This window comes from Rhipicephalus sanguineus, chromosome 8 (genome assembly GCF_013339695.2).
Source record: "Rhipicephalus sanguineus isolate Rsan-2018 chromosome 8, BIME_Rsan_1.4, whole genome shotgun sequence".
Lineage (NCBI taxonomy): Eukaryota > Metazoa > Arthropoda > Arachnida > Ixodida > Ixodidae > Rhipicephalus > Rhipicephalus sanguineus.
The window spans coordinates 123,835,329-123,861,453 of record NC_051183.1 but is presented as its reverse complement, the minus strand read 5'-3'; the positions used below and the strand labels follow the sequence as shown (position 1 = coordinate 123,861,453).

The 26,125-nt window shown below is 49.6% G+C and overlaps 1 protein-coding gene across 1 annotated transcript in view; it reads right to left on the bottom strand.

The window, feature by feature from the left end:
* LOC119403489 (putative inactive carboxylesterase 4) overlaps positions 1–24,801 on the bottom strand; it is a 50,837-nt gene extending 26,036 nt beyond the window's left edge. Inside the window, exons 1-3 of the mRNA XM_037670420.1 lie at positions 24,795–24,801; positions 23,771–24,120; positions 22,022–22,038 (exon numbers count right to left, since the gene is read on the bottom strand). Coding sequence (XP_037526348.1) covers positions 22,022–22,038; positions 23,771–24,120; positions 24,795–24,801 — 374 coding nt within the window. The remainder of the gene's footprint in view (positions 1–22,021; positions 22,039–23,770; positions 24,121–24,794) is intronic.
* Positions 24,802–26,125: the final 1,324 nt, after the last annotated feature.

Genomic DNA, 26,125 nt, shown 5'->3' with positions numbered 1-26,125 from the left:
TCTATCTATCTATCTATCTATCTATCTATCTATCTATCTATCTATCTAGCCGCTTACGTCGTCGCCTCCATGACTTGTAATATATCAAAATTGCCATAGCACGGGATCAATGTATGACGAACACGATCCACTGGTCATGACATGAATAACGCAAAATACCTGTCGCGTACGTCATGTAAACCTTTCTCTCAGTCGAGTGTGGCACATAGCAGATTTCATGTTTTGCGGGTATGTGCCACAGGTGATACAGAGTCTGAGTCAACACAGTAACCGCGGACACTCACACGTTGACACGCAAAGAAAGTGATTATAATAACAGTATGTTGGGGTTTTATGTCCCAAAACCAAGATTATGAGAGACGTCGTAGCGAAGGGCCCCAGAAATTTTGACCATCTGGTATTCTTTAACGTGTACCGAGATCGCACAGTACACTGGCATCTAGCATTTTGCCTCCATCAAAATTCGACCGCCGCGGCCGGCATCGAACCCGCGGCGTTCCGGTCAGCATCCGAGCACCGTAACGGCTACACCACCGCCGCGGCGGACGCAAGGAAAGTGAGGAAGCTCAATACAGAAGAGCCCTGGCGTAATCCACTCTTCCACGCAGTCCGCAACGTGGACCACGTGGATTACGCGAAAACCGAAATCAATGCTTCGTACAATAAATCTGCCGAGAGAACCAGGCCTCTCATCACAACCGGTGACTTCAACATTTATATTACAAGACCCAACAACACCCGGTCCTTATACTGCGTATAAAACGGCTTGGATGTGGACAGGGCATCAAAATACCTCACTGCCACGTCCAGGACCAGAGGCTTCATAGATCATTTCATCGTAAGAGGCATCCAGGATTTTCACCAGCTGTACTATACCTTGCACTTCCCTGCACTTAGACCCCTCGTAGCCGCGATCATGAAAGGATCCGATTAACAAGTCCGGTCCAGCTGCTGGGGCCCTTTGAACACGGTGATGAAGACCTTGTTCAAGAACTGCCAAGAACCCCTTCTACACATGCACACGGGTTCGTGTGTGCATGCGTGCGTTCTCCGTCTTAAAGGAAAGGTATAAGCATAACAAATGTAACAACTGCAACTGTGACTGTAACGTACGCGCAGTGCGCCTGTACATGCCACTCGGCTGTGTATATATCTAGGGAAATTTTACTGAATGATGCTTAGTTGCGAGTAACACCTGTCCTGCGCATCTGTGTTTCTTCTTTGTCTTGTTCGGATTCGCGCTATCCAGTATTGAAGAATATAAGCACTACATATCAGCTTACCGCGTCTGGTGTCGGGAACATCCATGTTGCTGTTGGCATTGTTACGCAACTGTAAACAACTCGTTACACAATGCATTTAGCACTCTTCAACATATGCGTGTGCGTATACCACTTCCACATTTCGCTAGCGTCAATCCGTAACGTTTCACTCAATGGGAAAAATTACGCCACAGTCACCATGCCGTGCATAGTACGCATAACATTGATTCCCGTGATACGTGGGATCTGCCGAATTTTTTCGTGTTGTAAACGTCCATATCTTCCTTCGCAACGCAGCAAGGTGTATTATGCGACATCGTCACCGTGCGTTCTGAAGAACGCCCGCATAGTTCTGAAAGCTTCCAATTCAAACTCGCGGACGTAGCCATGGCAATCACTCCTCCGTCGCTGATTGGCCACGCCGCTGTGCGGCAGCCACAGAACATCGCAAAAAACTTGGAGGACGCTTGAGCTTCGCCTACAACAGTATAACGCGACAGCGTAATCGGATTTGATCAGCTTCGCGTTCCCCACTGCTAGCCTTGCTTTGGTTCTCGGTGCATGCCTCACCGGTGCCGCGAGTAAACGAACTTCTGTGCACGTAACATCGGCTGTTTCAAACTATCCCAGAATGCCTACTGCAAATACAGTTGCGCAGTGCCCACTACGCTCTAATTATTCATTTTGTGAATCTGCGAAAGGCCCTCTACGCGTCTGTAAATCAACAGGCGAACCTATGCAGCTGCTCACTTTTTTATGCTTTTGCTGATGAGGATGATTAAATATGTCTGAGCGCTTTGTAATGGATGGGCCTTTAAAATATCCACTCTTTGCGCAATTCACATGTTTTGACGCCTGGTATGATTCTACGCTCCTGTTACGCAATATTACAAAAGGTAATGAGACTTTTCGCTACATGACATTCATGGAGTAGTTTTTTTGGAAGCTGTTTCAAGCAATGGCGCGGCTACGTGGTAGAGCTTCTGCTGGCTACGCAGAAAGGCTGGGTTCGGTTTTCCTTTGAACCAACAATTTTATTATTTTATTACCAACAACCGCCGACACTGACACCGACACCAGAATGTCTGGGAAACGAGCTCCTTAACGCTATTGCGTTAAAATGAGTCCCATACCCATTGTTAGAAAAACAAAAGAAATCTTGAGTGCGAGAGCAAGACCGCTTGTGCACGGCATCCCGAGAACGGAAAACAGCGAGCCGCTGTGCCGCTAGCTTGAACGGCGATGCCGATACGTTTTAATTCGGCTATGCGCACGCACACACACGGAAAATAGAAATAAAAGCCAGTTGCACCCCGAGTGAAAGCATTACCAACTGCAGAGCATTGATCCTCCGGTTTTCCTTGTGTTTAGCTCTTTTCGGTTCTTTTGTGCTGTTTTCTATCTTTTTCCGTTCTTTTCTTGTGATGGCCTCATCTTGTTATTGCGATGATCTATTTACTGTTATATGTTCTCACTTCTACTGTTTTTCTGCTATTGGCTGTTCCGCACGCGGTGCGCCTAACTGCCGGTGCTGGGGTTTCGCCTCGCCTTCTCGTGAATAACTGCCAGTGTGGCATGTTCGTATACATTCATGATGATGAAGCGCTAAAAGAACTGAAGACTTATGAAGAACGCAGGAAGCGCCATGTCCTGTGTTCTTCATAAGTCTCCGTTTCTTTTAGCGCTTCACCATCATGAATCGCCTTCTCTCTTCCGTAGATATGTCACTCCGGGCGCTGGCGTTTTGCTTCGGGTCGCCCACTCCGACAGACGAATTAGCCCTTCGTCAACGTTGGCGCTCACGGTAAAAACGTACAGCCTGCTCGGCTTATGTGTATCAAACATGGGACCTGCGGGACGCCAACGCGAGAGTTGAGACTTCGAGATTACAACGCGAGACAAGATACGACCGGGTGGTTCCTTAAACATTTTCGCAGCTAAGAAAAGAAATTTGGCGAAGCTTGCACTAAGCCGTGCAAGGCTTGAAACGGCGAAACTAGACGATTCTAAAGACTAAAATGGTTGCTTGTAGGTTGTCTCTATAGGCCTTATCTAGGTGGTGCAGGTTGTCTCAAGGTTTCTGCTAGGTCGTTGGTAGGCTTTAGCTAGGTGATGCTAGACGATTTCTACCTTGATTCTCAGCGCTGAGGTTCGTGTTAAATCAGAGGCAGTCACAAACATAACACGGATGTCCAAGCTGCAGAGGCAGGAGCTCGCGGCTCAAACCAAGCGTTCGCACCTATCATAGATCTACGGGCACGTCGTCGTTGGCGTAGGCATTACATCGCTTCCGGGTCTTATCGCAGTCGCAGCCGCAGCCGCCGTTGTCTTTCCCGTTCCCTAGTATTCTCTTGTTGTACGTACTCAGGGTCTCCCGCTCGCCGCCGTCGCTTCGCAGCCATTTGTTGGGCTAGCTGTTGCCTTCTTCATTTTAACGCGATAGCGTAAAAGAGCTTGTTCCGCCAAGTTTCCGCTGTCGGCGTTGTTGGTTCGCTCGACTGGGCATAATGACAAGCGAAACAGAGCACGATGAAGATGGGGCCGGTTATCGCTATCGCGTTCAACTCTTAAAGGCGGAGCTTAAGCGTCCCCCAATTTTTTATTGGATCAATGGCCATTATTGGGATTTACGCTATTTCTGTGGCACATACCCGCTTATGATGACGAAGTGGTGTGTAGTGGAATTTACCCATTTTTTGTGACACATACACGTTCATGATGACGATAGTTATTTGGTTCGCCGGACAAGGAACGATTTGCTAATCGGATTCACTGCTAAAAAATCAGCAAATACAACCAACATTGCGGCAAAGACGTCTTTTGCTTGAAACTGCTCCCGGCACAGTGCCTATTTTGAAAACAAAGATAATGGCACCCACACAAGCGCACTATGGTGGCAGTTAAAGCGGCTTAAGTGTGAAACAAAGATATTTCAGCGTGTTTTGGAGCATGTGGACGTTGCGCGAGCAGCAAATTCGTGGGGAAACGTCCCCTCAGTTTTCGTTGTTGTGGAATTGCAATTCAGCGTCATTCCTTTGCCAAGAAATACGAGATGCATTGAATGCTATAAGCGTTAGACAAGGACAAGAAATTATTTCATTGTCGCGCGAATTCGGCTGTTGCGCGATGTCTTTATGGTGGGTTTCGACTCTGGTTGCAACAAATGCAAGAAAAATATATGCGTAGACATCCACTTCGAAAAATATAGCCCTAAATGACAGTTTGAAGCTCTTTGACCGAAAGTATTCATTATGCCTTATGCCAGTCTTGACAATTCCGCAGAGATAACTAACTGGCGAAGTTTTTGTTGCCACAAAACTTGCGGAGTATCACGCCTCGCGGACATTTAGGCATACTGCTCAAAGAGAGTGTCCAGATCGTGTACGAAACAGCAAGCGCAAGCCGCATGCTGATCAAACCAATAATTCAAAGGGGTCTTTCTGTACTTTTAACAATTCCGTTGCACCTCGGAGCCATGCGCTACATAGATTCGCTGGTTATCCACCTTGACAGAGTGGTATGGCCTTACAGGTTTGCTGGTCAACCATATCCGCAACGTGTAAAGGCGGCAACAGGTTTTGTTTAGATTTTAAGAGTATATATATATATATGCGCCGTAGATTGGGAAGAGTTAGGGATACGAGTAAATGAAGAATACATTGGTAATCTGCGATTCGCTGATGACATTGCATTGATGAGTAACTGAGGGGCGACGTTCAACTCGATTACCGAATTCGACAAGGAACACAGAACGGTGTAAGGTAAGGAACACATTACCTTAGTTTTCTGCAAATTAATTTGCAGAAAAATAAGGTAATGTGCCATAGTCTCGGAAGAGAACACTGCTTTGCGATAGATAGCGGGACACTGTAATTTGTAAATGGATACGTCTACTTATGCCAGGTAGTAACCGCGGAGCCGAACCATGAGAGTGAAGTAACTATGAGAACAAGGATGGGATGGAGCACATTTGGCAACCACCTCAAATCATGAGTGGTAGTTCACCACTATAACTGAAGATGAAGATATATAACAGCTGCATCTTGCCGGTACTCCGGTATGCGTAGTACCGGCAAGATGCAGCTGTTATATATCTTCATCTTCAGTTATAGTGGTGAACTACCACTCATGATTGGAGGTGCTTCCAAATGTGCTTCCTCCCATCCTTGTTTTCATAGTTACTTCACTCTCATGGTTCGGCTCCCAATGGATCATGGTGTGACTTGGTGCCCGGCGCACTCAGGAGTTGAGGGGAACGAACGGGTGGAACGTTTGGCTCGAGGCATGACAGGCCGAGCCGCGGACCACATCACCCGGGAGGACACTTCGACACCTGGCGCGCCAAGAGAAATCCTCGAATTTCAAAGACTAGGTAGGCGAACTAAAGCTCCACCTCATCCTAACCTAAACAGGAGACAAGCACGGGACTGGCGTCGCCTCCAAACAAACACGTACCCACATTTACACAGGTTACACAGAATGTACCCTCACAGATACAACAACAAATGCCCGTGGTGCGATGCAACACCGACATTGGAACACATAACATATCAGTGTACACAACGTCCGGAGGCTGCCATCTCGCCTCTGTGTAACAACGATTCCCTGAATTGGTCGTGGGAGGCGCGGCTCGCGGAACTGGAAATGGGAAGCCAACTGGCGACCCTCGACCAGGCCCGGCGAGCCGCTGTAGCCAGTGGGGCCCTGGAAGAAGGGCACCACCCACCCTAACCACTCCAAGGCATGACATAAATAAATGTTTCTTCTTCTTCTTCTTGCCGGTACTCACGTACGGAGAAGAAACCCGCAGGCTTACAAATAGGGTTCAACTTAAATTGAGGACGACGCAGCGAACAATGGAAAGGAAAAGAATAGGTGTTACTTTAAGGGCAAGAAGAGCGAAGAGTGGGTAAGGGGGAAAACGGGTATTAAGGACATCTTAGTCGAAATCAAGAAGAAGAAATGGACATGGGCAGGGCATATAGCGCGTAGGCAAGGTAACCGCTGTTCATTAAGAGTGACTGACTGTATTCCAAGAGAAGGCAAACGCGCGAAGGGAAGCCAGAAAGTTAGGTGGGCGGATGAGATTAAGAAGTTTGCGGGGATAACGTGGCAGCACAGGACCGGGTCGATTAGCGGTGTAACTAACGAGGACCCGTGGTCGTAGATCAGGAACACGTCTTTACTACATGAAGGCTAGCCCTGAATCCCCACTTCGTTCTCTTCCCTCTCGCGCCTCTCCCCGAGCCCATGCCCCACTTCTTTATTTTCAACATCCTCCGAGGGGACGGGACGAACGTGACGTAGGTTGTTTCGTTTCTGACAACATGCACAACCTATGTACAGGGCTTCAGAAAGTGGTCCGGTTCAAGGCGAACGAAACAAGGTCTCTCTCATCCAAAGTCGGCAATGCATGGCAGTGTAACGATGTCACTCGATGGCACAAGCGTTCTCTTCTTGCACCACCGCCGCGCCTCTCATGTAAATCTGCGATGAACATCGGTCCGGGACGCAGCGTGTCGATCTGGCATGGAAAATGGTGTGCGCGTTTCCATCTCCGACGTTTCCATCCCGGCAAGACACTGCTGTTGTGCTCCGCATTCGTGTTCTCCTGCAGACACTTTGTCGCAGCGTATTGCCGTGGTGTTCTCCACGAAGTGCCTGTATGTCTGCAGCGCCCTTCGCGTCTGTGGCACGAACCATGCGTCATCACGAACTTGGAGACGGATGTCGAGATGGACGCATCTCCTTTCGATCGGTTCAACGTATCAGGGGCGAGTCTCAGTACGTGGCTGTTCCTCTGCTCCCAGGGATTAAGCTCGTTGAGGTGCTCGGGTGCATGGATCGCGCTGTTTTGCTTCGGCGCCTCTTGCAGTGCACTGCACTTCACTTCCGGAGGCAGAAGCAGTGCTTTCTCTTCTTTGCCTACGTGATCAACTTGTTTGGTCACAACCTTTTCTAGTTCCACGAAGCTGAGCGGAACAAAATCCTGACGTCCAGGCGGCGCATCCAACGATGAGGACACCACAGGAAGCACAGCGGGACTGTTAGCTTCACCGACCAGCAGATCGAAGGAGCCATCGTTGCGGGTGGGCACGCTATCGGTAGGAATACGAGGCTCCGGAATCATGAAAGGCTCTTCGTAACATCTAGCTTGTCCGCTCAGAGAAGGCTCAAACATATCGAGTTCTTGTGTTTTCTTTGACATCCGGTTGTCAATACCAACAGTGTCGAGGCGCCACATAGCCGATTCATCGCACTCTTGATGAGAACCACCAGCCGATAAGAAAAGGGCACTAGTTGCTGTAGCTTCGTAGTGCGAGCTACTGCCCTGCACAGTCCACCCGAACGACGTTTCCACGGCAGTGAGTTGCTCGTTGAGGCGATCAATCTTTCCAGTGGCGAACTTCCAATAAGCGTCCGAGCCAATTAATATGCTGACGTCCTCTGGTTGCCAAGTTTCCGCGTCAAACATGTCCGCAGCATCATACCTCCGGGCGCTCAAGAGCTCGAGCACTTCAATGTTCAGCGGTGGACTTGTCACGGTGCACACTTCGGGGACTTCCAGTGCTTCCAATGTGACGGTGCCGCCGTTAAATCGTCCACGCAGCGTGACAGAGACGCGTCGACAACGTAAATGATTCCGTGGCTTGGCAATTCCAAACGTTACCAATGACAGCTCTTCCGTGCCAATGACTTTACACTGCAATTTCTTGGCAACGTCGGTGCGGATGAAAGAACGCTGGCTGCCGCTGTCAAGCATCACACGCACCAGGAGCTGTCGCGGTCCGCTCTCCGCCCAAACACGGCCCGTCTGAAGCAGCACCGACTTGGCTTCTGTAGCGCCGGTTGACGCCGTTGTTACCGTCGGTGAGGTAGAGCCGGACGAGCCACTCGGTACTGTTGGCGTAGGAGCAGCGGTCGTGGTGACGGCTCGTGACAGCTCGCAAAGGACCGTTAGGTGTCGGCGTTGGCACTTGTTGCACGTAAGGTTCAGGGAGACTCTGCAAAACCGTGCGACATGATTGCGCATTCCGCACTTGTAACAGCACCGAGCGTTAAGCAACCTGGCCCTTTTCTCGTTGGCGGATAAGTCGACCGTACACTCTGCCAGGCTGTGACTTCGGCTGTCGCACAGAACACAAGGCGTGCGCTGCTGTAGGGATTCCGTCGCCGCTAGCACGGATGCCGATGGAATGCCCTGTGAAGACCTTGTCGGCAAGCTCATGTCACCAGGTACCGTGATCGAGTTGCGCGTATACGATGACGCCGCTTCTTGCTTCCCTTCCTCACGCACTTCAACCTGGATTTTCAGGAACGCTAAAATGTCGGTCGCCTTGTGCGTTCTCGCATCAGGGGGTGTGGGCTCTGCTGATGCATTAGTACCACGCGTGCTATCCTCCTTCTTCTTCTGTCGGTACATTATCGCCAAGTCTTCTGGCAAACACCTCATTAGCACCCGATGCAGCACCACAGTGTACTGCTCAGGCGGTACACCAAGACCTTCGAGAGCACTTACGCGGAAACGCACGGTGTCATGCAGCACCCGAAGCTTCTCCACTTCCTTGGAACTCCTCACGGGCGACAGTGCAAGAAGCTGGTTGATGTGCTCGTTGACTAGTGATTCTTGTCGACCGAAGCGCTCTTTCAGTGTAGTCACGGCAATTTCATAGTTGGTATCAGCCATCCTGATGCCTTCGATAGCTCGCTTGGCCGCTCCCGTCAGGTACGTCAGCAAATACTTAAATTTCTCGATGGACGGCAACTCGGTGTTGTCGTGAATCGTGGCGCTGTAGTGGTCCCAGAATTCTTGCCACTGACGTAAATCGCCGGCATACGTCGGGACTTGAAGCGTCGGAAGTGCGACAGACCGGTAACGTGGCGTACTGACTGGTCCTTGCGGCGCCTCAGCAGATGCGATGTTGCTCTGGGTGGCTGCTACCCGGTCGCCATTGGGTCGACTCCTAGAAGGTTCGCTGAGATGAGTCGACTGTTCTCGCTGAGACAAGAGGAACTGCGCGTCAGCGATCGCGTACAGAATCTTATCGTGGTAGTCGGTTGCGCCCTCGACTTCGGCTTCAATAGCTTCATCTTCCGTGAGGTCGAGAACGTCCTTGTCTAGCTGTCGGAGTTCAGTTTCCTTAGCCTTCAAAACGGCGACTTGCCTGTTGACCTCGCGCGCCTCGGTGTCGGGGTCCTGCAGTAGTCCTGTCAGGAGCGTAATATTTCGTGAGACGCTGGCCCTGACAGTCCCACGCACCTTCCGAAGACGCTCGGCCGAAGTCATGGCAGTCCCGGAATGACCACTCCCGGGTTTCGGCACCAAAAATGTAACTAACGAGGACCCGTAGTCGTAGATCAGGAACACGTCTTTACTACATGAAGGCTAGCCCTGAATCCCCACTTCGTTCTCTTCCCTCTCGCGCCTCTCCCCGAGCCCATGCCCCACTTCTTTATTTTCAACAGGCGGATCATTGGAGAGGTCTTTGCCCTGCAGTGGGCGTAGTCAGGCGGATGATGATGATGATGCGCGCAGGGATAGAAACGCATGCACACAAATACATAGCGGCACGGCTCCCGTCGAGCCCCGTCCACTCCGAAAAGCATCTGCTGGCTAGGGACCTACCAGTGATCGTCTGGTCAATACCTATAGACAAAAATGACATGTCGAGGTTGTTGGGTACGGTGAATGGTGCAGTCTCCATATGTGGATGCGCTGAATTGTTCAAGGGTCTGCCCCGCCACGGTGGTCTAGTGGTTATGGCGCTCGACTGCTGACCCGCAGGTCGCGGGATCGAATCCCGGTCGCGGCAGCTGCATTTTCGATGGAGGCGAAAATGTTTGAGGCCCGTGTACTTAGTTTTAGGTGCACGTTAAAGAACCCCAGGTGGTCGAAATTTCCGGAGCCCTCCACTACGGCGTCTCTCATAATCATATCGTGGTTTTGGGACGCTAAACCCCAGACATTATTATTATGTTCAAGGGTCTGTCTTGGGCGAAGAAGTTGAGCAAAAGCTTCTTCTACACACCAGGTGGTGGATCCACTCATATAATTGTTTCGCTACAAGGGTGATACAAGGCGTCTCGACGGCCGAGGCGTTACCTGCAACTGTCTTTTTGTTGTTACGAACGGATATGTATTCACCCACGTCACTTTTTGCTATCGCCAGCCGGTAGCAAAAGCGTAACAGCTATCATCTGTGCCTATGCCTTCGACCCGTTGTGAAATTAAACGTCGCGCACACCTGCCGCGGCACATCGGGGACGAGCTTTGCGCCAGCGCTCACTGTCTTCTTTGCGTATCGTGCAAACCGAAAATAAACATTGCAGCGGGATATCTTGGGGAACAGACATGCAAGAAGAAGTATTTCAAGTGGAATTGTGTACAAAATTGAATACCTAAAATTTTCAGTACAAACATGCCATTTTGCAGCCCTCAATAAAACTTTCATCATTCAGTATTGTTAATTGTGTGGCTGACAGCGATAATTATTCTCTCACTTGGTGTCCCCCTGGGTCAAAAACTTATTACAAAGGTCGTTTTCACGCACCTCCCAGTACTGCATTTTAAGAAAACCATAAAGCTTAATTGTGAACACCCTGTATATAATGTAGCCGTAAACACCAATGCCCAAAAATGTTGGCTTGAAAATTTCTAAACAGTCGCCAACATTGTTTCACTTGATTGAAATGGCTGTTATTATCTAATGATTCTTTCTATTTCTTGCTCAAAATATATTAGTATCATTCCGAAAGAACCTACTGTGGTTGCTTCAGCCGCATATAACGACACCTACATATGTACTTCGCTGACAGTGGCTTCAAGAGCGAAGCTTGTTAAGGTATCAGTAACTTGGGCTCCGTCGTCAAAAAGTCCACCAGTGCGTATACGCCACAGGAATTGGGCAGGCCCCACTACCGAGTACAGCAGCTGCGATCGCTAAACGAAAATTCTGCTTTGCAAAGTGGAGCATGTGAAATACTTGAAAGGAACAGAGAGAAAGAGAGAGAAAGTTGAAATAGAGGGAGATGAAGAAAACGATCAGCAAACTGTTCACCTGTGTAAACTTGGCCATTTTGTGTAACTGTATCAAAATGTTTATCTTGAACAAAGGTCATGTCAAGAGACCGTATTTTCACCCATAGTGTATCTGGATGCCTAATTTAATGTTGGAACTGATTTCCGTAATAACGCGTTCTCGCATTTCGTATGTCGCTGTTAAACTTATTTCTATAACTCTTAAACTCTTCAATCAATGTATACTTTTAGAGGCAATATATGTATAATAGAGTTTATTTTTACGTTCTATGTGAGTGTGCAGTTCTCGTGTTATCCAAGCCTTTAATTTCTTCGAAATTGGTTACTTCTTATGCGGAAAGCGTCTGTTATAAATGCTACAAAATAGGTCAAGAAATTTCGCACAAGCGTTCTCAGCGTCAATTTCATTCAACACGTCATCCGAAGGTGTAGTTATGAAAATGCCATGAAAATGGTCCAGAGCATTGGGTGTACTAAATTGTACCATTGGAGTAAGTATTTGTTTAGACGAGGGATACTAATAATAATATCTGGGGTTTAACGTCCCAAAACCACGAGATGATTATGAGAGGCGCCGTAGTGGAGGGCTCCGGAAATTTTGACCACCTGGGGTTCTTTAACGTGCACCTAAATCTAAGTACCCGGGCCTCAAACATTTTCGCCTCCATCGAAAATGCAGCCGCTGCGGTCGGAATTCGATCCCGCGACCTCCGGGTCAGCCGTCGAGTGCCATAACCACTAGACCACCGCGGCGGGGCTGTTTAGACGAGGGAGATTTCTTTTTCGGAAAAATAAACAAATGCCCATGTTGTCGCATATTTCGCAACACATCACTCTTGAGTGTATAGGAGAATTATTTATATTAGTACTGAATAAATCAACATTTTGGAATTCATACTCATACGAGTTGGATGTTTAGTGACAATACTGAGCCCCAAAGCTTCTCAATATTATATCAAAAAGACTTGCGCTGGTAGAATTAGACATCATGTCTATAATAAAATATCCGCTCATAATGACGTCATATTGTCACGTGGCCGTGACGCTCCGAAGGAGCAGGTGGTGTGTCCAAAATGAAACCTTTTATTTGGCCGATCTTGTGGCCGTGATACGGAAGGTCAACCTGTAGCAGTACACGCTGTACACTGACAGCGGCGAACAGAGGTTCGGCCGTCGATGATGTGCTCATGGCTGGGATGCGCCGTCTTTTATGCATCACGCATCGAAATTTCCAGTCTTATTACTCGTGGTCACGCAAGCTCTGGAATAATCTAAGCTGTGCGCGGCCTGCGCGCAATCTTAACAAAACTATCTACTACAATCGCTAAGCTTCTCGAACACTGCGGCGCGGTCAGCGTCGAGCGTTGATAACCATCCTTGCTTGTTAAACCCGAATACACCAAAATAAAACAAGATGCGGGCGTGGCATTGCCCCCCTCTGGAAAAGCATCGTCCCGATGCTTGTGACAGAATATAGAAGGGGGAAAAACAAGTGCATCCACAAATGAATTACAATAACAAAGGAAAAAGTAGAATCCCCAGGTTCGCTAACGCGCAAAACACGGCTTAAGGCGCACGACATGGACGACTTCAGGTCGTGCGCGGCGTCGCTGGGAGTTCGTAACTCCGTCCTGGATGACCTCGTAGTCAAGAGCGCCGAGACGTCGAAGTACCCTGTACGATCCGAAGTATTGTCAAAGAAGCTTCTCGCTCAGTCCGCGTCGTCGTATTGGCGTCCAGGCCCAGACACTGTCGCCGGGCTGGTACTCCACGAAGAATCGTCGAAGATTGTAGTGACGGCTGTCTGTGTGCTGCTGGGTCTTGATGCGCAGGCGGGCGAGCTTTCTAGCGTCTTCGGCACATTGTAAGTAAGCGGCGGCGTCGAGATTTTCTTCGTCGGTGACGTTGGGTAGCACGGCGTCGAGGGTCGTCGCCGGGCTCCTACCGTCGAGCAACTCGTACGCCGTCATCTGCGTCGTTTTTTGAACGGCCGTGTTGTAATCGAAGGTCACATACGGAAGGACGGCGTCCCACGTCTTGTGCTCGACGTCGACGTACATGGTCAGCATGTCGGCGATGGTCTTATTTAGTCGTTCGGTGAGGCCATTGGTCTGCGGGTGGTAGGCGGTGGTGCAGAGGTGGTTAGTCTCGCTGTATTTGAAGATCGCCTGAGTTAGGTCCGCAGTGAAGGCGGTACCTCTGTCCATTATGAGAACATTTGGGGCGCCATGCCGCAATACGATGTTCTCCACGAAGAGCTTGGCTACCTCGGCGGCACTGCCTTTCGGCAGGGTCTTTGTCTCTGCGTTGCGGATGAGGTAGTCAGTTGCTACGACGATCCACTTCCATTTGTTCCCGGAAGTCAACGTCGGGAACGGCCTCAGTAGGTCCATCCCGATTTGCTGGAACGGCCAGTGAGGTGGTTCGATTGGCTGCAGAAGTCCCGCTGGCCTAGACGGCGGTGTCTTCCGTTGCTGGCAATCTCGGCAAGTCTTAACGTTGTGGGCGACGTCGGCACTAAGGCGTGGCCAGTAGTGTTTTTCCTGTATACTGGCAATCGTGCGGGAAACACCGAGGTGTCCAGCCGTCGGGTCGTCGTGTATGGCCTCGAGGATTTCTGGTCGCTATGATGAGGGCACGACAAGAATATAGTCGGTTTGAAGTGACGAGAAGTTCTTCCGAAGAACTTCGTTCCGTAAGATAAAGGACGGTAGTCCTCGCTGGAATACATTCGGATCAACGGCAGTCTTGCACTCGAGGTACTCCATAAGGCCCACCAGTTCTGTGTCGGCTCGTTGCCTTTCGGCAAAGTCGTCGGTACTTATAGTTGAGAGGAAGCAGTCATCGTCGTCGTCTTGCGGCGGCGCATCGACGGGAACACGAGACAGGCAGTCGGCGTCAGAGTGTTTTCTTCCGGACCTGTAAACGACGGTAACGTCGAATTCCTGAAGACGCAGAAATTGAAGGACCTAAAGGGTCCTTCAAATTAGCTAGCCAACACTAGGCGTGGCGGTCGCTTACAAATATGAAAGGCCTGCCGAAAATTAAGGGGCGGCACTTTGCTGTCGATCAGATAATGGCAAGGCACTCGTTTTCTGTTGTGGAATAGTTGGCTTCCGCCTTAGATAGCGACCGGCTAGCATTACTGACAACCATTCCTAGTCCCTCAGTCCTCTGCACTAGTACAGCTCCGAGCCCTACGCTGCTTGCTTCGGTGTGGGCTCCCGTATTGGCGTATTCGTCGATGTGTGCAAGAATCGGCGGCGCTTGCAGGTGTCGTTGCAGTTCTTGAAATGCTTTGGCTTCTGCCATTCCCCACTTGAACTCCACGTCGGCTTTCGTGAGGTGCGCTAGCGGCTCGGCGCGCCTTGAAAATCCTTTGACAAAATGCCTGGAGTAGCCGCAGAAGCCCAGAAATCAGCGTACGGCCTTCTTGTCAGTGGGTAGCAGGAAGGCAGCGATGGCAGCTGTTTTCCGCGGGTCCGGGCGAACACCATCCTTAAAGATCACGTTACCCAAAAAAAGAGCTCGTCGTACGCGAAGCGGCACTTCTCTCGCTTCAGGATGAGTCCGGGGGTTTTGATTGCTTGAAGTAGAGCCTCAAGGCGCCGGAGATGGTGAGGCAAACACAATCTTCGTCCAAGTACACGAGGCAAGTTTGCCACTTCAAACCGGTCAGTACTGTATCCATAACGCGTTGGAAAGTCGCAGGTGCTGAGCAGTCGCAGGCGCTGAGCAAAGACCGAAGGGCATGACCTTGAACTCGAAGGCAGTCTTCTACCGGTCTCTCTCGTCGACTTCGATTTGCCAGTAGCCGGTCTTGAGGTGCATTGACGAAAAGTACTTCGCGCTGCGCAGTCGGTCTAGGGTGTCGTCTAGACGTGGGAGAGGATACACGTCCTTCTTTGTGATTTTGTTCAGGTGACGATAATCGACGCAGAAACGTAGGGTTCCACCCTTCTTTTTCACTAGCACCACGGGTGACGCCCACGAACTCTTGGGCGGCTGGATGATGTCGTCGCGTTGCATTTCGTCAAATTGTTTCTTTACGACCTGGCGTTCTCGTGTGAAACTCTGTACGGGCTCTGAAAAAGTAGTCTGGCACTTTCGTCTGTAATGATGCGATGTTTTGTGACTGGATTGTGCCGAATTCTGGACGACGACAAAAAGCAGTCCTTGTTTTGCAAGAGCAGGGTTTTGAGCTGTTCTTGCTTATACTTCAGAAGGCTGGGATTGACGTCAAATGCTGATTGAGGAGCTTGGTTCGTCGGAGTAGGCGTGGAAGAATCTGCGAAGGCGAAAGCATTGGTGGCCTTCACAATTTCTTCAATGTAGGCGACCGTCGTGCCTTTGTTCACGTGCTGATACTCGCTGCTGAAATTTGTGAGCATCAATGTTGCTTTCCCTCCCCGCAACTCGGCTACTCCTCTGGCGACGCAAATCTCACGGTTAATCAGCTGGTGCTGGTCGCCTTCGACGACACCTTCAAGGTGTGCTGGTTTCTGAGTGCCGACGGAAATGATGACGCTGGAGCGAGGAGGAATCGTGACGTCTTCCAGCACATTCAAGGCGTGCTTTCCTGGCGGAGTGTGCGGCAGGAGAGCTTTTCTGTGGATAGTGTTATCGACTTGGAGCTGAGGTCGATGACCGCACCATAAAGGCTTAAGAAATCGATACCAAGGATGACATCTCTCGAGCAACGCTGCAGGACTATGAAGTTCGCGGTATAAATCCGGTTCTTAATGGTCAGTCTCGCTGTGCAGATTTCCTCCGGCGTTACTAGATGACCTCCAGCTGTCCGTATTTCGGGGCCTTCCCAGGCTGTCCTAACCTTCTTCAGCTTCGTGGCGAACGGTCCACTGATGAAAGAATAGTCGGCTCCGGTGTCGACAAGAGCTGTGACGCTGTGGCCGTCGATAAGAACGTCGAGGTCGCTAGTTCGTCGTCTTGTGTTGCAGTTAGGTCGTGGCGTCGGGTCACGGCTACGTCGCTTTGTTCCGATGCTTCCAAGTTGCGTGGTCAGGTCTATTTCGGTCCGGGAGGTTTCGTCGTCAGGGCTTTGTCTGGTTCGAGTCGTGTTCTGAATTTTTCGTCGTGGCGTCGTCGTCGGCGGCGCAGGACCTTCGGTATTTCGTCGTGCAGCAACCGCAGCTCCATCGGTTGCCGCCCATAATTTTTCCGGATACGGGCTAGGTGACCGGCCCCGGGTTGGGCCAGTGAATGGTCGTCGTTGGGGAGAGGCGTAGCGGCCTGGCAACGGCAATCGGGAAGGTCCTCGGGGGGTCCACTGAGCTCCTGCGAGGTAGTCGGCGATGTCACGTGGCCGTTCAACCCGCTGTGGACGCGACGCGTCAATGGCGAACCCACGCAGTTCAATCTGTCGGTACTGGCAGCGGCAGTAGGTGTGGCCGGCTTCTCCGCAGCGGTACCAGAGTGGAGGGTGGTCGAGGGCACGCCACACGTCGGTCTTCCTCGGAGCATTGCGCTGGCCGACAGTTGGGCGGTATGACGTCGGTGGCCGCAGCGGCGGTGTCTGGCGGCAGAACTGCTGGGGCGGCACGGCGTCTTGACGTGGGCGAGGAGGGGGGTGTTGCGTCGGGCTGCAGCAGCATAGCTCATTGCTCATAGCTCATTGCTTGCAATGCCGGCTGAGGAAAACCCAGTGCCTGTTGGATTTCCTCGCATACAATGTCAGCAATCGACGTCACTTCGGACTGTGCAACAGGTGCGAGCTTTCGCAGCTCCTCTCGCACGACGGCTCGGATCGGGTCGCGCAAGTCGTCCGAGCCGAGGGCATGAACAGCTACGCTGTCTTGAATTGCGCGGCGATTGTACTGCCGGGTGCGCATCTCGAGCGTCTTCTCATCGTCGTCGCTTCTCAGACGAATTCTTGGACTGTCGAAGGTGGGTTCTGCATCAGACCATCAAATAGCTCTTGCTTTATCCCTCGCATGCGGAAGCGGACTTTCTTGTCCTCGGGCATGGCAAGGTCGGCGCGGCGAAACAGCCGGGTCATTTCCTCTGCAAAGATGGCCACGCTTTCACTTGGAAGTTGGACCCGTGTCTCCTGCGAGGCTGCGGCCCTTTCCTTTCCGACGACGCTTGGAAACGTCTCCAGGAAAGCGTTGCGAAAGACATCCCATGTTCGAAGAGTGGACTCCCAATTTTTGAACCAGGTCCTTGCTGCGTCTTCAAGGTTAAAGTAGACGTGGCGCAGCTTGTCCTCAGAGTCCCAGTTGTTGAATGTTGAGACCCTTTCGAACGTCTCGAGCCAGGTCTCGGGGCCATCGCTTGGCGATCCATGGAAGGTCGGTGGCTCGCTGGGTGGCTGAATCACGACAGCTGCAGGGGACAGTACGGCTGTCATCATGCCTCTCGTCTTCGTCGCGGTCTTTGTCTTGTCGGGAAGGGGTCCATAATGTGGTGGAAGACCTTGCTGCCTGTGGCTGGCCCGCTGGTTGGCGTCGATGTCTCCTTGACGGTGTGGGCTTGGCTCACGGCTGGAGGGGGGCGTACGGTACATGGACCGGGAAGCACCTTCACCAGATGTCACGTGGTCATGACGCTGTCGAAGGAAGCAGGCGGTGTGTCCCAAATGAAACCTTTTATTCGGCCGAATTGTGGCCGTGAAACGGAAGGTCAACCTACAGCAATACACGCTGTACACTGATAGCGGCGAACAGATCGTCGGCCGTCGATAATGTGCTCATGGCTGGGATGCGCCATCTTTATTCAACACACATCGAACTTGCCAGTTTTATCATTGGTGGTGGTGCAAGCTCTGGAATAATCTAGGCTGTGCGCGGTCTGCGCGCAATCTCAACAAAACGATCTACTACAATCGCGAAGCTTCTCGAACACTGCGGCGCGGTCAGCGTCGAGCGTTGATAACCGTCGTTGCTTGTTAAAACAGAATAGATCAAAATAAAACAAGAAGCGGACGTCGCAATATTGTTGAGGAGAAGCGAAGGAAAGGTATTAGTCAATGTGTTCAGGAAGTGGACCAACCTCCCCACTAGGTAGTCTGCAGAACACAGAATTGACTGTATTATGCTCTAGTATAGAAAAAACTGCGACTGCAGATGACATACAACACAGTTCCAGGAAAGATTCACATTCAATTTTGTCTTTAGCAAAAATAGATGCGCCTCCGCCGCGACCCGTATCAAGCTTCACAGCAAATGTTGCGAATGACGGTAAACAGAAGACACTAATAAGCCCAAATTCCGAGATCATAAAGTGAAGGCCATATCAAAACTGTCTAACAAAACCTGTAATTCATCGACCTTGTTATTCCCTGATCGCACATTTAGATGAAAACTCCTCGCGGATGAGCCAAGCCAATCGCAAGGCACAGTACTGCGAACGTCATATGCTAGCACGCACCCACCGTTAACCATCGTAAGCCGACGTCTACATTGCTACATTTGTACACATATCTGACCTACAGTGAAATAAGCCAGCTGACTGACATAGTTGACCATATTCGAAGATTCACCATCCTTCGCTCGGAAGAGGATTTTGCCATTGGCATGTCATACATAAGGAAAGCCATTTTCGCGATCGCATTGTTTCACCGTCCACAAAAGCGACATAGCCCTGCGTGTGAGAGAGCAATAAAGGGAACAAAGACATCAAAAGATAGAAAAACACAGACAGACATAGAAAGAGAGAGAAAGAGATTTAAAGAAACAGATATGGGAAAGAGATAGAAAAAACAGAGAGCAAGACCGAAAGGAAAAGAAAGAGAGAAATGAAGAGAAACAAAGCAACATAGAGGGAAGAAGCAGAGAGAGAGAGAGAGAGATAGAACGTAACATGCACGAAACAGAGATAGGAAAAAATGAGAGCAAAACAGAAAGAGAAGGAAAGAGTGAAATAAAGAGAAACAAAGAAAAAGCGAGAAAGGAGAAGAGATAGAGAAAAAAAGGGAAAGAAAGGGAAGTCAATATAGAAACAGCAAGAAAGGCAAAGAAATGGATAAAGAGAAATAAATATGTCAATAAGGAGAAACATACAAAAAAGGTACACAATAAACAGAGAGAAACACAAAGAGAAGAAATACAAAATAAAGAGAAAACAAGGATGGCCACCAAGCCACGCTCTTCCTTCAGGCTTGGCACCACTAATGCGAATCTGCTATCGCTTTTTTGTCGCTTTTGTAATTGATGGGAGACGCTACTCTGCTTGCCTACCAGCTAACCAGCGTGTTGCTATCTAAATACAAGAACTTCTCTAAGAAGCCTCCGCCCAGTAAAGCGAATACCGATGAGAGGGTTTACTTTGCTTGTTAACTCAGTACTGTTTTCTTAATACCAGATCATCGGACTGGTGCACAGAAGCAACAGCGCTGGTAGTGACATTTTAGTGACGCATCGTTTGAACGGAAATGATATAAAACTGCAGTAGGAGTGATAGGCGGGCGAGTTGGAACTTATCCGTGAGAAGAGGACAGAACCGTTCTCTTCTCTTGTGTGCCTTGTCAATTTTGTGCGGTGTGCAAAGATGGACATAAAACTGCAGTGACATTTGATACTAAGGCGAATGCCTTAGATGTCTTATGAAACGCAAAAATTCATCGTCATCACAAGACATCATCACAAGACACCATCACATGACACGATGCCGTCATCACATGACATCGCAGCTTGGTGGGCCGATCACGGAGGCAGTGCAAACCCAGGTGAAGCGCCTACGATCCTAGAGTGTAAAACCACGCTAGGTGCACAAGCTTTCGCAGGGTGGCTGGACAGGATCACACATCGATTGAGAATAAAAAGAAGATGGCTTTCGCCTTCCAGTCGTCTTAGGTGAATGCATTAGGGACCCTGTGAGTTTTTCTATTATCTGCTGGCCTAAAGCATTACATAGCGGCGTACTTGCACGAGAGAACACGTGCAGCCCAGAAACGTCTTAGGTGTATTGTTTAGTTGCGCAAAGCATCCCAAGGCAGAGTTGTTATTCGAAGTATTGCAACTTATAGCTCCAATTACGTGGTTCTTAGTTACAGTAAACAAATAGGCAGGCCTAAAAAAAGGAAGAAAACGTATATATCAAGTAAAATAGAGAGGCGCTTCCGTATGAAAATATCATGGTGAATAAGCATACAAACACAATACAGACGACACCCTTAAAAGCTGGGATAACTAAGCACTATATATCGTCGACTGTCTTTTAAATGGCCCTTCACCAGGTTTGACAATTTCGAGCTAACGAGCGCAATGCATACACTGGGCGTTCATGCTCACGTGTGCCAAAACTTGCAACGCTACGCGCCGCGGAAATGGGTCAAATTTCAAGGTGAACGCTGCTTGCCCTTCCTCTCGCGGGAGCGCGCTTTAGAGAATGAGGGGATGACGTACATGAGAAAATGGCCCTACGTAGATGGTGGTGCTGTGACGTCGCTCCTCTGCGTAGACGACTGTGCTTTGACGTCGCCAACAGCAGCTCGTGACACTGCGATACTTATTTGACACGACATGTGTAGTGTGTGTAATTTGTTGCTTGAATAGATTAATAAAACTTGAGAGAAATAATGAGACACACAAAGGGAATGTGTGCGTCTTTTTCATTTTTTTTTTTCGTGAATGGCAGCGAGATGCGGGGCTAATGTGCCTCCCTTTCCCATGCGTTCGTGTCCCCGCGGTTAGCGCATCGAGCAGACGCCAGGCCTGGAAACGAAAGTAATGTTCTGGCGCGTTCGAGCACTCATTATGCTCATTTATTCCACCGCGTCTAAGCAAACGTTAAAGGGCCCCTCACCAGGCCACATAGCAAATTTTAGTTAGACTTTGGGAATTGTTGTGGGCGAATGAAGAGCAGTATGCCGCAAGAATTTTTCAAATCGGTTCATTACGAGCTGAGAAAAACAATAATTTGTAGCGGCGCGAAACCATGATGCGAGGAGGCAAGTTTCAAACCCTTGCCACTCGCTCCGTATAGCCTTCGCAAGCCAAATCCCTTCCCTGCCCTCTTCACTTGACACATACGCATGAAGACGTCATGCGCATGCATGGTCACGTGCGCATGACGTGCCCGAGCCAGCCCGAGCACGCGAGCGGCGTTTCACGGTCGCTACCTTTTTTTTTTATGTAGCGGCCATGGGCGTTTTGTCGGCGTTCTCTGTGGTGTACTGCCTGTTTCCGCGGGATGGACATGAAAGCTGAGACATTTGTACGGGCACGAGAGTGGCGGTATCATGAGCCAGTACCGCATTAACGTTTACTTGGACGCGGTAGAGTAAACGAGCATAATGAGTGCTCGAACGCGCCAGAACATTACTTTCGTTTCCAGGGCTGGCGTCTGCTCGATGCGCTAACCGCGGGGACACGAACGCATGGGAAAGGGAGGCACATTAGCCCCGCATCTCGCTGCGATTCACGAAAAAAAAATGAAAAAGACGCACACATTTCCTTTGTGTGTCTCATTATTTCTCTCAAGTTTTATTAATCTATTCAAGCAAAAAATTACACAAACTACACATGTCGTGTCAAATAGTTATCGCAGCGTCACCTGCTACTGTTGGCGACGTCACAGCACTACCATCTACATAGGGCCATTTTCTCATGTACGTCATCCCCTCATTCTCTAAAGCGCGCGCCCGCGAGAGGAAGGGCAAGCAGCGTTCACCTTGAAATTTGACCCATTTCCGCGGCGCGTAGCGTTGCAAATTTTGGCAGACGTGATCGTGAACGCCCAGTGTATGCATTGCGCTCGTTACCTCAAAATTGTCAAACCTGGTGAGGGGCCCTTTAATGCGGCACTGGCTCATGATACCGCCACTCTCCTGCCCGTACAAATGTCTGAACTTTCGTGCCCGTCCCGCAGAAACAGGCAGTACACCACAGAGAACGCCAACAAAACGCCCACGGCCGCTACATAAAAAAAAGAAGGTAGCGGCCGTGCAACGGCGCTCGCGTGCTCGGGCTGGCTCGGGCACGTCATGCGCAGGTGACCATGCATGCGCATGACGTGTTCATGCGTATGTGTCAAGGGAAGAGGGCAGGGAAGGGATTTGGCTTGCTAAGGCTACACGGGGCGAGTGGCAAGGGTTTGAAACTCGCCTCTCAAATCATGGTTTCGCGCCGCTACAAATTATTGTTTTAGGGGCGAAGCTCCTTAAGGCGGCCCTCGTTCGCCCCTCGTAGTCGTAGTCGTAGTAGTCGTAGTGCGTGACCAGTCTTACGCTTTGACCTCCAAGGTGGTGCCGGTGGGAGATTTTTCCTGTGCGTTGTTGAACAATAAAACATTCGCAGCGTGCGCGTTAACTAAAAGCCGAATTCTTCTGTCTCTCATTCCCCATTAGCAGCCATTGGCATATTCCAGTAGGAAACGTTAGTAGAAGTAGAAGTGTAAGTGTTAGCTAAAAGCCGACTTCTTCCGTCTCTCATTCCCATTAGCAGCCATTGTTTACCTCCAAGGTAGTGCCTGGTGAGATTTCTCCTGTGCGTGATTAAACAATAAAAATTTTGTTCAAAACGCCGTTGATTGATGAAATAAACCAACGAAAGACGCCAGATGTTTTGTAAAAGCAAAACGAAAGAACGCCAGATGTTTCTAAAGCAAAACGAAAAGACGCCAGCTGCTTAACGAAAGACGCCAGATGTTTTCTAAAGCAATGGTTTTCTAAACAATGAAAATTCACAGCGTACATGTAAAATTAAAGTGAGCTGCAAGTCGTCATAACTCATCGAACCTTTAGTATAAACGCGCCCGATCTCACGTCGGTGATGATGTACTGGGCAGAATTCACGGAAGATTCACGGTTTACCGATGAACCTCCGCAGCTTCACCCACTCATCATCATTCACTCCGTGGATATGCTGTGATTTTTTTTCTCAGCTCGTAATGAACCGATTTGAAAACTTCTTGCGGTATACTGCTCTTCATTCGGCACACAAGAACTTCCAGCGTCTAACTAAAATTTCCTATGTGGCCTGGTGAGGGGCCCTTTAAGGTAAGGCAACAGAAAACTCAATATGTAGGTAAAATACCCTGAAATTGCTGGTTGTGATGCTCATGAGAAAAGCGGAGCATTTGGTAAAACAATCTTTCTGGAATCCCCTTCATGACCTCTCTAAGACGGCGTTTAATAATTAGGGACGGGCGATGTATGAAGCGCAGTCACAAGTTTAGGTTCGCAAAGCCCGCTGTACAAATTTTCTGTTGAAACTTCGTTAATCATCGTCCTCTTTTACAAATGCTGTTGAAATCATGCTTCTTATGTAAATAGTTACTAACAACCATCTGCCTGAAAGAGAAAAAATCACACCATCTCTCGCTAAACGGGACCATGAGGCGATGCGAAGCAATGTTTCGGCATGTAGAGCTCGCGTTTCAGAGGCGGAGTGGAGGGGAGGGAAGGAGGCAAAGGAAAAGGGGAAGTGGAGAGGGGGAGGGGAGTCGAGAGGGAGAGAAGGTGTGTGAAGAGGGCTTGCGCATGCGCAGTAAAGGTGGTCACGCCGCACACCACCACCACCACCACCGGATTGACGAAGTTCTTTTCTTCAGAGGCACTCATGTACACAGTGTGCATGGTCGCAAAAGCCAACTTACGGTATGGAACCCAGATTAGATGTCTTCTTTGGTACACGCTCGTTTGACTGCATGACGGAGGTCTTTGCGTTGCGTCGCGAATGCTGTTCTCCCATGGTTCTTCAGGTTGGGGTTTCCGGTATCGAAGTTGACCAGTAGGCGGCTGAGCGTACCTTATACCAGTGAAGGCGTAAACATTTTTGCCATCCGGTGCGCTGCGTATCGCACCCCGCACTTTGCCGACGGGTGCTCTTACAATTGTAAACTCTTCGGCACCTTCAACTGCTACATATAGAATTGGTAAGAAAAACTTCAGAGCTGTCAAAATACACAGATATGTTACGCGACCACCCTTTGCCGTCATGGTGGTTTGGTGGTTGCACTTTTGATACGAATATGCTCAGCCAGCAATTACGCTACGTTTCAAGCATAGGCCTGCGCGGATTCAGGAAATGCGAGTGCACACGTTGGGCTTTAACGCAGGTGAGCTGAAGAAATATTTTCCCCGCAACCTATATACCCCTCTATAATTTTAACCCGAGTGAAGTCTGTTTTCGAAACACGACCTGATTAACCAAGGGCATGACCGCAACATCCGTAGACATCGCCGCAGCTGCGGAGCGAACATTGTTGCTAACCAGTTTTCTGGCGAAGAGAAGCGGAGCGTATTGTAGTTATTTCATTCGCGAAGCTCGCAACTCATTGAACAGCCAGCACACGAGCATATTTTAGCTGGCAAATATTCATCCCTTAACGAACAGTCACTGAGTGGATGTGGTCCCTCGGCTATTACCCAGTAGAACACAAATTCTGCCACATCCCACGCATCGTGGGAGTCAATTTCATGCGAAGCAGTCACGAGTATCTAACTACGGTGCTTTCGTTCTCTTTTTGATTTCAGGGAAGCGTTACTACGTTTGTGTGTAAATTGAGTTGGGCTGTGCATATCGCGTGCTTACCAGGCATGTCGACTGGACCGGCACCTATCGGATCACAGAAATCTGTTTTGTCGAGATGATGGACACACTACTGTGCGGTAATGTGCATATCATAAGCATCAGCCGTTGGTGCATCGCTCCGGGTTCGAGGAAGACAGATAAGAGAGAGCGAAAATTTATTTGGGAAAATAACTTAAGAGTCGTGTCCTTCGTCTAGAATGCCTTGAGCTCAAACAACGCTTGACTAAGCTTACGCACTCATAGGCGTACCTACGTAAAATTTTATTTATGGGGTCTAAAACTATGCAATTCACGTTGCACCGAAATGACGTCTGTATGGCGTCTTTTTTAAAAGCACTTTGCAGCAATGACGTGCTCTGTGCTAGAATCCTCGACTATCAGGCACGATGACTAGGTTCGATTCATCCTTGAACTGTGATTTCTATTTCCGCCGTCTATCGGAATTTTTGACGCACCGACAACGCCGCCTACGCCTGCACCGTATTCACTGTGACACGGGGCCCTTGACGCTGCCGCATTAAGATTTCTAATACCTATTCTCGCAATTTCTGTGCTTATATAGGCTGTGAATCACGCCTAGAATATGTGCGCAATATACGGACCATGCTATCCGTTATGTGTGGCACGTGACTGCGGGAACTGTTTTGTGAATTACGCGACAGCCTCGTCATGTTATTGTAACATTAATGTCATGTCCACGCCACCGTATATACCTTGAGCGCGCCAAAGATGCCAGACATTATTCCCATCGGCTCATCCAGAACCAGCTAAAGACCGACAGCGGCCGTTACAACATTTACATGAAAGGGCGCGAACAGTCAAGCTTATTCGAGAGATTTCGCGAGCTCCGGCAATAACGCTGCACGTTTCGATGACTGATGTATAAAAGACGGCGCCTTCAACCATGATAACATTACTCGATGGCTGACCACAGTGCTTGCCGCTATCACTGTACAGCGTGTATTGCTTGTACGTTATATTTTATTGCTTGGTGACAAATTCCCCCGCACAAAGTTTTCGTCTTGAACACCGACCGCCGCCTCCTTCAATGTCGCAACCACGTGACATCTCGTGGAGGCGCTGTTTGTTCATTTTCCGTAGGCCCCATGAAGCCGTAAAACCAGATCAAGCCGCGAAGAAGACATCGATGCCAACCCCAACCAACGAGCCAGCCGCAGGCAAGGTCTACTACCAGAGTACGGACCTATACCGAATAAGACACGAAAGACCAAGGCAATGACCACCACTTCGACAAAGACGACAGCCACTGTGCCACCGTCCGCGATCATGATGCAGCAACCAAGGGAGCCGCCATCTTTCCACGATCTTCA